Source organism: Argiope bruennichi, chromosome 4 (genome assembly GCF_947563725.1).
Source record: "Argiope bruennichi chromosome 4, qqArgBrue1.1, whole genome shotgun sequence".
Taxonomy (NCBI): domain Eukaryota; kingdom Metazoa; phylum Arthropoda; class Arachnida; order Araneae; family Araneidae; genus Argiope; species Argiope bruennichi.
Window position 1 is genome coordinate 59372403 of NC_079154.1, and position 12187 is coordinate 59384589.

A 12187-nucleotide genomic window follows, 5' to 3' on the forward strand; every position below is an offset into this window, starting at 1 on the left:
CTCAGGCTGAAATCGGCTGTCTTCGAACAGCGGGCATGCCCATGGCAAGTGCCGTAAGAAACAACAACAACATATATGATTCCATATGTATAACATTTAAATGCAAATCTATTTATAGGCAATTCTCATTGTAGATTTAAAGTTAATGTTAAATATATATATAAAGAGGATAACTCATTTTCATTTAAAATTAGTAAATCTTTTTTTGTAAATTTGGACGCAGCGCGGAATAGGTTTCTCATGAAAGATATAATAATCCATCCTGTAATTCAGAAATTGCTACAATTATCCCTTTAGAAACTTTCATCTTTAAGAGATAATAAATCTTTAAGAGACGAAATACATTTTTATAATTACTGAAATACATGATTAAAACAATATTTTGGAAAAATCACTAATCGCTTAAATTTCTTGGAAGTAGTTCTATCAGCTTATTCAATTATGACTGTTGTTTATCACGAATATTATTTATGAAATTCCTTGTGCTTCAAAGTCCAAGATATTTATATTAGTGATGTTTCTTCTGTTGGTATAAACTGAAATAAATGTATTTTTAAAAGTATATGTTTTGAGATGTATACATGATTAATTATAATCATTGACTCTGGAACTTCTGCAATAGTTATTATTCTTATTTATGAATTGCATGTAATGTGATAACCATAATAAAAATGCAAATGTCTAAATAATTCTTAGTACAAAATGTTTCATCCGTTTATTATATATATATATATATGGTCACAAACATATATTTTCCAAGGAATCGAATTTAAATGTCACTCTTGTCATTCATATCTAATGAGCCTTCTTGTATTGTTTTTAACTCTCAGTATAAGCATTACTAACTGAAGTTTCTTCTGTTCTTTCAGCCATGCTTTCCTGACCAAAAGTGTCGTCTGAATGGCTAAATATCGCTACCTTCCTTGGGGCTTGGCCCTCACCTTCCTCTTTCTCATCCTGCATTCAGTGCTGGCCTCGCCCGATGATCTTGAGTTCACACGGCCACAGTACAATGTAACCATCCCTGAGAACTCCATTCCCAAGACGCAGGCGATCTCCACCGAAAAGATGGGCATCTTCGTTTCGGACCCGTCCCTTGTCATCCGGTACAAGATTGTCGCTGGAGACACAGACCGGTTCTTCAAGGCTGAGAGCAGGCTCGTCGGGGACTTCTGGTTTCTCATTATCCGGGTTCGGACTGGGAACCGAGCTGTCCTCAACAGGGAGTATCAGGATACATATCGACTCACTGTACGGGCAACCATTACTTCGGATTTGCGCAGAGCCCTCAAGCTTAAAGCACAGACCGAAGTTATCGTTACCGTGACCGACACCAACGATATCACGCCTACGTTCTATCCATCGACCTATGAAGTCAGTGTACCAGAAGACAAACCATTGCATACCAGTATACTTCAGATAAGTGCGCATGATCCTGATCTGGGTATTAATGGCGAGATTTATTACAATCTAGCTGAACCTAGTCTTCAGTTTGCTGTTCATCCAACCAGGGGCATTTTGACATTGACTCGGCATCTGGATTATCAGAAAGAACCTGTACACAAACTAGTTATTCATGCTAGGGACAGAGGACATAAGTTTCGAGCGACTGAACTGGCTTCTCGACCGACGACCGTGACGGTGAAGGTTACTCCTGTGAATTTATATCCTCCTGAGATTTTTGTGAGACAGTTTTCTACTTTACTGTCTCCGACTGATCCAAACATATATGCTGTTGTAGGCGTTATCGATAAAGATATTGGCATTCATGGAGAATTAGACGCTCTGGAAATTATTGATGGTGATCCCACCGGAATGTTTCAAGTCACCCCTGGTAATAAAGTGAACGAGTACAATATTGAACTAGTCCATCCCATGTTGCGAGACAACACCATATCACAGGAGTTTACCATTACTTTAAGAGCGAAAGATAAAGGAACGCCGCCTAGGACTACGACACAGGTGGTCACGGTACGATTAGCGGAAACTGCTGACACAACTTTGACTTTTGAACAAGCTGACTATGATGTCGAGATAGAAGAAATATCCCCACCAGGCTCTAGAGTACTTCATTTAAAAGTTGCTGCATCAAGCGATCGCCCGATTGTGTATAAAATAGAAAGTGGCAATTCCAATGGCACATTTTCCATTCATACTAAATCAGGCTTGATGACATTAGCTTCTCCGCTGGATAAAGAAACCAAGCCTTATTATTCGTTGACTGTAAGCGCTTATGATCCTTCCTCTAGAGGTCAAAAACGAAAAACCACCACAATCGTGAACGTTCGAGTTCTTGACAACAACGATAATGATCCAGTTTTCAATAGTACAGTGGACTCGATAGTATTTGACGAAAACAAACCAGCTGGTAGCGTTGTGTATACTGCTTTCGCCACTGATAAAGATGAAGGTGATAATGGTTATATCACCTACAGTTTAGCAAATCTAAATCCGGTACCTTTTACCATGGATCCCTTCACTGGCGAAATACGTGCAACAGAAATCTTGGACTATGAAACGATGCGGCGTGAATATATTTTGAAAGTTCGTGCGTCGGACTGGGGATCTCCATACAGAAGACAAGCAGAGATGACACTCAAAGTTCAACTGAGGGATGTTAATGATCACCGGCCTCTGTTTGAAAAAGTCGACTGCAAAGGATACGTATCGCAATCAGCTCCAATTAACACGGAAGTCATTACACTGTCGGCAATTGATTTTGACTATGGCAGCACTGTGAAATATCGTATGGTACCTTCAAATGACGATTCTTGCTTCCGACTAGAACCAACATCAGGCGTATTACGTATCGCTTGTGATCTTTCAAAAATGAACATTCGAGAGAGGACAATTAATGTGTCTGCTACGGATGGTACGCATTTTGCTGATGTAATGTCTATTAATTTAAAAATCATCAGCAGCGGTAATAACCAGCGTCTTGCCGACAGGGGTGCCTTGATGGAATGTCGTGACGTCGGAGTGACTGACCGGTACAAAAAGCAGCTAAATCTTGCCCAAGCCAACAACCGTAATAATGATATTACCGAACCGACTCCAACAAGCTTTTATGGGAACAAATATTCACCAGAGTTTCCTTTGGGTTTGCCGACTGAAGTGTGGGTTAATGAAAGTCTTCCTGTAGGGTCAGAAGTTGCTTCCCTTAAGGCTAGGGACAAAGACAAAGGGTATAGTGGTCTTCTAGTATATGTCATAACTTCAGGCGACGAATATAGCTTTTTTAGAATAGATCTTCAATCTGGACGATTGTACATCGATGCACCTTTAGATAGGGAGTTCATATCGGAATACAACCTAAACATTTCAGCGTTTGATCTAGGTAATCCCCAGCGAAGTGCTTCCAGAATCCTTGTTGTCCATGTTGATGATGTAAACGACAACAAACCCATTTTCGAAAAGAATTCTTATAATTTCGTGATTACTGAGAACGCTATAAATGGTACCAGCATTGTGAGACTTCGTGCTAATGATAAGGACGAAGGTGTCAACTCTGCTTTAACATTCCACTTAGAAACGGATGTCGACGAATTTCATATCGATCCATCCACCGGTCTCCTCACTGTATATGGAAATCTTGATCGTGAACGAATGGACACTTATCATTTAAAAGCTAGAGTCGTCGATGGATCTCCCGACAATCCTCTTTCGTCAACGACAGTTATCAATATTAGGGTTCTTGACGTCAATGACAATGCTCCATATTTTAGCTTGAAGCAGTACTGGGTGAAGGTTCGTGAAGACTTACCTTTAGGTGTCGTAGTCATTGTCATGGTGGCCAATGATCCCGATTTGGATGAAGGTGGTGAAGTGACGTACTCATTGACTGGTAGTGACACATTCACTATTGATCCTCTGATGGGAGTGGTCCGTCTATCAAAAACACTTGACTTTGAGACTACTCAGTTGTATAATGTGACCATTACTGCTAGAGATGGTGGGGATCCTCCTTTAGAGTCCCAAGCTGCCCTTGTAGTAGAAGTGGAGGATGTTAATGAGAACATGTACCCACCAACTTTTGATGACGTAGTTGTCATTGGACATGTCAAAGAAAACGAACCAAAGGGCACACTTGTGACTAAAGTAACTGCCCACGATGCTGATCCACCTGGACTGAACAGTCAATTCACATATTCCATATTAGATGGTGACGGAATGGGATTTTTCTCCATTGACGATCAAGGTAAGAAAACTATTTCTTTTTGTAAATATTTGCTGTTGAGATCATTGTAATATGAATGAGTGCACATAACTATCTTTAAATCGTTAATACGATATTTAATGTCTTTAAATCGTTGTTTTAATTAAAAATTAAAGGAAACATGAGTATATACTATTGAGGTTCTAGTAATCTGAATGAGTAAACATTGCTATCTTTAAATCATTACTATTTTTAAATCGTTATTACTATCTTTAATATCTTTGAATAGTAATTTTAATTAAGAATTATAGTAAACACTATAGAGATCGTGGTAATCCCAATAAATACTCATTACTATCTTTAATATCTTTAAATCGTGATTACTATCTTTAATAACTTTAAATCGCTATTTTAATTAAAAATTAAACATGAGTATATACTGTTGAGTTCGTGGTCATCTGAATAAGTACACATTATTATCTTTAAATCGTTATTACTACTTTTAATATCTTTAAATCGTTATTTTAATTAAAAATTAAAGTAAGCATGAGTATATAGTAATTCACAATGCATGAGTTAATAAGAAATTCGCTTATGGCACTGATGGTACTGTTATGTGTAGCCACTTATTAAAACTTCGGACCATTTCAATTTGTAACTTTTTTATAAATGAAGATCAATGCTAAAATTTAGTGTCTACTTCGATTCATTTATATATGTACTCGATATTATTAAGCCTGCATCATTTAAAATATGATAAATGATTAGTTATTTCATTATTTGAGGGGGAAGTATTTCTAATTTTTTAAAGGAATATGTAGAAGTACTTTGCGGTGAAATATGTTTGGATCTCTATTGAATCATGTGTCAAGTGAGGCGTTTTATTTAATGAAATATTTTATGATATTGTGCTATTTTTTTAAGTTATTAAAATAAATCCGAATATCTTTTGAAATCTGCTCGAATGTTTATATTTTATTCATTTCATCATGCAATTATTCATCATGTAAAGTTCATTTTCATCATGTAAAAATAATTTCTCTTTTGAAATGAATAATGGGAAACGATTCTTTATTTTATTTATTTCTTTGAATTGAATCGTTAAGATGTGATAGTTAAAATATTTATCCTTGCAAAAAACTTCTAACTAATTAATATATAACAAAATATATCACCACATAATACTGTTAATGTTCTGTATAATTTATTTTATTCACATTGAAGTTAACGTGTTAAATTTACTTTTTCTCTCTTACTACATCATCACTCTCATTTAAGCAGTATTTGTCCATCAAAAATAAAAATATGCGTCTGTGATTTTAAAAAAAAAAGTACTTTTTCATATTCATATAAAAACAGTTTACGGATTAATTAATTTGGTTATAGTTAAATCTTCCCTCCTTTTTTTCCTTATAAAACGCTATCATTGATATGTTGATGCAGAGCAAACAAAAGTAAAACGATGAAAACGTAATTAAATCGCCTTAGGTGGTTTTAAAAAGATGCAATTCTAACTCTGATGAAATTTTAATTAAAATCTACGATATACTCTTAAAATTGGTAATTTTTTCTTTTTGAAAGTCAAATATTACCTTTTTCTAAATTATTTTTTTTTATCTTGCTAAGATTTATTTTAAATATAAAATCATTTGATAAGTCTTTTTTTTAACCTTGTTATATTCCTGAAAGAATTGATGAGAATCAGTTGAAAGGTACCTTCTAGGCACTCGCTATGCTCTAGAAGAAAAAAATGTACGTTTCGTAATGTTATCAATATTGTTTACATATCCCCTTACTTGTTTCTTCCTAGATGTTTTTTTCCTTCTTTCTTTTAAAACTGGGCTGTTATTTATGAATTATTCCGTTACTTTCTTTCAAGAAGAAAGATACTTTTTTACTTTTTTTTAACGGAACTTCTAAGTGCTCTCATTCTTTTCTATTCCATGTTGTATGTGATAATACTTAGCTTGCTGAGTGGAAAAATGCGAATGCTTTTTATTTATTTTTTGCGCTCCTAATCTGGAATTTTAAAGTCATCCTATGCAAAGTAATCTCTTGCTCGAGTAAATTGATCCCCAGTGTGCGCTGAGACACTAGAAGTGATTCTAGATTCATGTGTGAAGTTATTCCCTGGTGGAGGATCTGCTTATTTTATTCTGCTAGGGGGGATGTGCACAAAATACTTGCGTCATGTGTTTTCGCAAAGCATTTTTAATTAACTTCATTGTCTGTAGTAATGTATAAAATTATATATTATATTCAAATAGTATCAAAATATTATTTGACAAAATGATATCATATAAATATATATATATATTTTTTTTTACTGTATTGTTGCTTACAAATTTTTTAAATGATTTCTTTGGAACTTTTGAGGTAAATGTTTTATCGAATGCGATTCCTTATTTTGGCCGTATGATAAATTCACGAATGTCTCTTTATTTTACGTGTGTACACATAAATAAAAATAATGGGCCACTCCATCTTCTGCGAAATGTGTTCATCTTTGCCCTATATTGGCAGCAATGTCTTGTCCTAATTTTATCATATATATATTATTGTTGAATGTCCAAAGATGGAATCAAATCGTACTCGATATTTCAAATCTTGTTCTATCAGCTTGAGTGAATTATTTCAGAGAAGATTCATGAATTTATCAATTTATCTAATACATTGTATCTGTATGCTATTTCAGTCTTAACTTGCTTTTTGACTGCAAAAAGACTAGTAATTTGTTTTTATTATTTGTTGCAGTTTTACTTTATACATTCCAAAAAACTAACACTGTGCCAATAACTACTTAATATTTAATCAAACTTACTTTATGTTCTACTGGAAGTAAAATCACTCATCTAGAAATAGTATATAATAAATGTATATAAAGAAATGCTAGCATTAATTTTCTATTGCAATTTAATTAATTCAAGGCTTTGGTGGCAGTTCTAAATTCCATGTTTCGTTATTCATTGTTAATGCTTCCATTAGATATTATAATCCTTGAAAGAAAATTTGTGCTGTATATGCATTTGGTAATTTGAGTATTTCATGCAACCACTCATAACACCTAATGATAAAATATTCTATTCTAGTGTGGGCAGTGCAGGAAAATCATAATTTTCTCAGTAGGATATTTATCCTGTGAAAGGCTTTGGATTGAGCAGTGCCTTTTCATTCTGTATGCAGTTGTCATCATTTGAATGGTGGTCAACAAGGCTGAATGGGAATCATGGTTCTATTGTTCTTCATCCCTACTTCCTCCCTGTTTAATTCTGTTCTCTAAAACAGCAAAGCAGCCACAGATTCGACCTAATGCGTCAACCGATCATTAAACTCCGTTGTTTAAATTCCACAAAATTAGACCATTCTCTGCTAATGAACCACCTTTTCCTGCAGCTTGATGATGATCAACGAATATCAGTCTATCACCCCTTCCATTTTCCTGTAACAGCTCCTACTTCCTTTTATAACTTATTACTCACCCCCCATCGGATTTTCAAGTAGTTGGTGTACATTGCCTAGATTCACTTTCCGATACAAATCAGCCGAATTGCAACATTTCACTCTCCCGTCCGTCTATTCATATGCCATCAAACCTCCCCCTCCTTGTAGTTTTGAATCATCCATAAAATCGGTTAATTGCATTGTTGTTTATCAGATGGCGGAATCCCCAAAACAGGCAATTTCGTTTGGAGGGTTGTTTGTTCAATGGAAAACTGCATGCACCCATCCGGTGGTGACTTCACCCTTTTGTAGTTTTAAATACCTTTTACGAGTTCTTCGAATTGGGAAGTATGCCAATTTTGTTACGAGATAGGGTTTGCTGTCCCTTTATGTTTAAAGCATTCAATACCCTGCAGTTTCCTACAGCAGCGAAAGTTACTGTTTTATGCGAAATTTGTTTGAAGCGACAGCTGGCAGGTTTGTATTGAATTCCTTCCATGTGAGAAAGTGAGGTGATGCTGATAGATCCTAGAAATAACTTTGTGGCTCTTAATTTTGAGCTTGTAGTTTGTATAACCGGCCGAAACTGATTTGCATATATTTAATGCAGTTGGAATACATTATGCGTCGATACTTTATCCATGAATTTAAGTACAGTGAAACATCGGAAATTTGGACAGACAGGGCACGTATTTCATCTGAATTGTTGACTTCTTTGCATTTTCTGATCCATGAGCGTGTGATTTTCCGAGAAACTAAAATTATTTCACGGTTTCATTTAACTAATATGGAGATAATTGATTTAATTAAATTCTAGGGAAAAGTTTCCTCCTATAAGTAAACAAATTAAAATGTTATTCGAAACTTTTGAAAATATTTATAACAGATGTTTCTTCTCTATCCCTCATTTTTTGTTTCATTGCAGTATTCAATTCGTAATTCTAATTATTTAACGGGAAATTCATCCATGCTTCTTGAATAGTATCGTTTAGCTTCTTTTTTATGTATGCCGGGAAGTTAAAAATGTTCCTGTCCCCCATAGCTTTAGGATTTGCGATTGTTTGAAGCGGAATGTTTAATTTGAAGCATTTTTATTTTTATTTATTACTAATTTATTTTAACATTCACGTCGCAACCTGAATTTAAAGCGGTTCTGTATCCTAACTTAAACTGATCGGCGTAATGCAGTTAAATTTTCGAGATTTCTTCAAAGCTCCTTTTCAACACTTAGATTCTAAAGAAATAAATTAAAATGCTGAACTTTGGAAATATTTATAACAGATATTTCTACTCTATTCTTTTGATTGACACTCAAGCAGTATAAATGTGCAACAAAATAAAATTCCTTGTAAGTTTTGTAAACATTATATGAAAATAACAAGCAATATACACTTTCCCTTATGTAAAGCTATGCCGCATATGTAGGTTATTTTCGAATTTTTCATAAATTATAAAAATGGAAAGGCTGCTTTTAAGGTAAATTTGTGTTTTTAATTTTTATATACAATGATAGACTGCCGAATAAAGCTGCATGGCTCCTTTGTTTTCGCGGCTGGACATTTATTTTCTTCCAACTTGAAACCCATTTTATAAGGAAAATATTCCGTAAGTTTTTGTTAGAACTCAATCAGTTTTCGAATACTAAATTTGGAGAAGCTTAAAAGATTCCATTTATAACGAGCCAGTAACTAATATGCAATTGGCGATTTTTTTAACGATAAATTTCTGGAATTCGAAAAATAAATAAAACTTCACCTTTACTTTTTAAATTCGTATTTACTGTATGAAATTTTTATAACTATTCAACCAGGCAATACTACTAAAGATAATTTAGTTTTACTTATCGGAAGTAAAATCGTCTGAAGAAATTTCAAAATCTCGAATTTGCATTGAACAGGGAGAGGGGGGGGAGCGAAATGCGCAAAAAGTGTTTGAACAGCTTAAAAGAAACGTTCTATTTTGCAAAGGGAAGCATTATTTCCATTCTCCAATGCGTTTTAAGAAAACTTCTGGCTATCTAACAATTTTCAACACAAACAGCCTAAACGACTGACAAGGAAAACGAAATCGCACCCTCACAAAAACACTTCGCAAACAAAAACAAAAATGGGGGGGGGTAAATTTTTAGCTAGAATAGGGTTAAAGACAAGCTACAGTTAAAAAAAAAATCATGGAATTTCCAGAAAGAGCGAAATTGAATTTAAGGATCCCATATTTTTAAGCCTTAAGATTCTTCTTTGAGAAGCTCTGTTTGTTTATTAAATTTGCATTTCTCTACTGTTAGAAGCTGAGAAGTTGATACTGCACAAAAAAAAAAAAGAAGACTGATGAAAATGCAATTTTTCCTTTCCGTCTTTCTCTCTCTCATTCTTTTTCGAGAGCAAGTTGTGAAGTGAGAGCAGTTCGAAAGGAATTCCGAAGAAAAATGTGAACTCCAGAAAACTTAACGTGATAGCATTAAAATGAACTTAAGAACCCCGTGGGATGCTTTGCTTGAAGTGATTATGAGTATCGTTAAGGTGCTTCTTAAAAGTGAATTAAGCCTAGAGATCGAAATGAATTGACGGCGCATTTTATTACCTACATACATTTTCAATACATCACACAAGTAATATAAATGATTACTAATATAATAACTATCTCGTATAATGGCATTTATTTATAATTGAATTGTCTTATTATAATCATTTCAAATTATGATATCTCTCGAAATTTTCTCGCTTACTATCTAATAATATTTTTTTCAGTTTAAAAATTGTTAACCTTATGCCTGGCTGTAAATGCCATGAGTGCAAAAATTTTTATTTTCTAAGCCAGCACCGCACATAAATTTGTTTTTGTTTCTTAGAATAGTTGGAGGACAACCCGGAGTATACTTTTTGACTGCCTCTGTTTTCTGTTATTGAAATCAAAATCTGGCACAGAACTATAATTTGTTAACGAGATTTCATACCAATTTTCATGTATCTAAATCTTCGCAGTTTTGAGTTACATGCATGCAAATATACTGACCAACAGCTTGTCAATCCGCAGACTAATTGGGGTTAAAAGTTGTAACTTATCAACAATTCAGATGCTAAAATTTTGTGCCAAATTCCTTCGATCTATATCTTTAAGTTTTGTAGCTAGGGTATTCATTTATACTCAGGGCTTCCTGTAAATAGATTTTATTCAAAATTTGACAGATTATTTGCTGATTTGGTATAAAGACTATCTATCAAATTTCATTCGTTTAGCTTATCCATTTTAAATTATTGCGTTCACTGGCTAGCATAATTCCAAAAACATATTGTTCGGATTTATGGAGATCTGAAACATATTATCATGTGAGAACTTAATGTTGTTTTGGTTAGGGGGGTTTTGAAGCTCGAAATCGTGTAGGCAATGAATATTAAAGCTCGAATGAATGAGCATAAATGACAATTTTTATCATCATCTTTTAATCTTATATATTTATTTACCTGCTTTTACCAGTATTGCATTATTATTATACTTGCTTCTTTGAAAGCAGATGCGTTTTTAAAAGGTTGGCCTGTTTTTGACAGAATTGCTTTATTATTACGTTTACTTCTTTCACAGCAGATGCGTTTTTAAAAGGTTGACGTAGAGCTATGAAATCATAGCTGTTATTTCATCTCAAAATCGGGCTACTCCCAAATTTTGTTTGCCAGCTAGAAAAATTGAAAATAAAAGAATGAAAGTTTAAAAAAAATTATCATTATATATAATATTATATATATATAGAGAGAGAGAGAGGAGAGGGGGGATAGAGACCGATAGAGAAGTCTCGTGATTGTTTCAAACAGGTTTAAACTGGTTAATGACTTAAATTAATTAAGACAAATAATGACTTAAAAAAATAATAATGTTCTCACATGATAACTTGAAATTTGCGATCGTAGATTTCATTTTAATTTTTATTACTATAATACATAATGGTATTCTAATAAAAAAGGGGGCGTTTTATTATTATTGTAAGAATATTGTATATTCCGTTCACCAGAAATTTCACTATTTTGAAAGTATTTGAATTTATTTATAATTATTTTTAAATAAATTATATATTTATGTATTTCGTTTGGTGCCGTAAACTGCATATAGATAAGGACAAAATGCATAAGTTTTTTTTTTTTTTGCCCTTTTTCTGAGGTGTATCAAATAATGTAATTTTTGATATTTAAATCTGTAGTTAAATTCGAATCTATCTATATATAAAACGCTTATGTGAACTCAAAAGTAAACCGAATTTGCTTTTGGCAATAGCTCTATCTTTCGAATTGTTTATCTTGCTTTAACAACAACAACAAAAAATCTAAAAAAGGTTTGTTTTAATTTGGAGAGTACAAAAAAAAAAACCCTTAAAATCGTGCAGTTTGGATTATAAATCGAAATCATCGAAAAAGAAAAATTAGGACAAATCAAATTGTTGAGGAATCATTCATTTGAGGATCCAGTTTGAATGAGCAAAATTGGTTGAATAAAGTGAAATTTCCGAATTGCAGGAGCACTGTTCTGGTGCTATGGCAGGTCTCTGTTCTCTTTGTTCACGCCCTACAGCAAAATTACCCGGAATTTTTTGTTAATTCAAAG

At 33.6% G+C, this 12187-nt stretch overlaps 1 protein-coding gene across 4 annotated transcripts in view; it reads left to right on the top strand.

Annotated features, from left to right (window-relative positions):
- Positions 1-12187, top strand: part of LOC129965363 (fat-like cadherin-related tumor suppressor homolog) — a 509169-nt gene that overhangs the window by 322904 nt on the left and 174078 nt on the right. For all 4 annotated transcript variants that reach the window (XM_056079193.1, XM_056079196.1, XM_056079195.1 and 1 more), the window contains one exon: positions 870-4198. In XM_056079193.1, coding sequence (XP_055935168.1) covers positions 901-4198 — 3298 coding nt within the window. In that variant the 5' untranslated portion in view covers positions 870-900. The remainder of the gene's footprint in view (positions 1-869; positions 4199-12187) is intronic.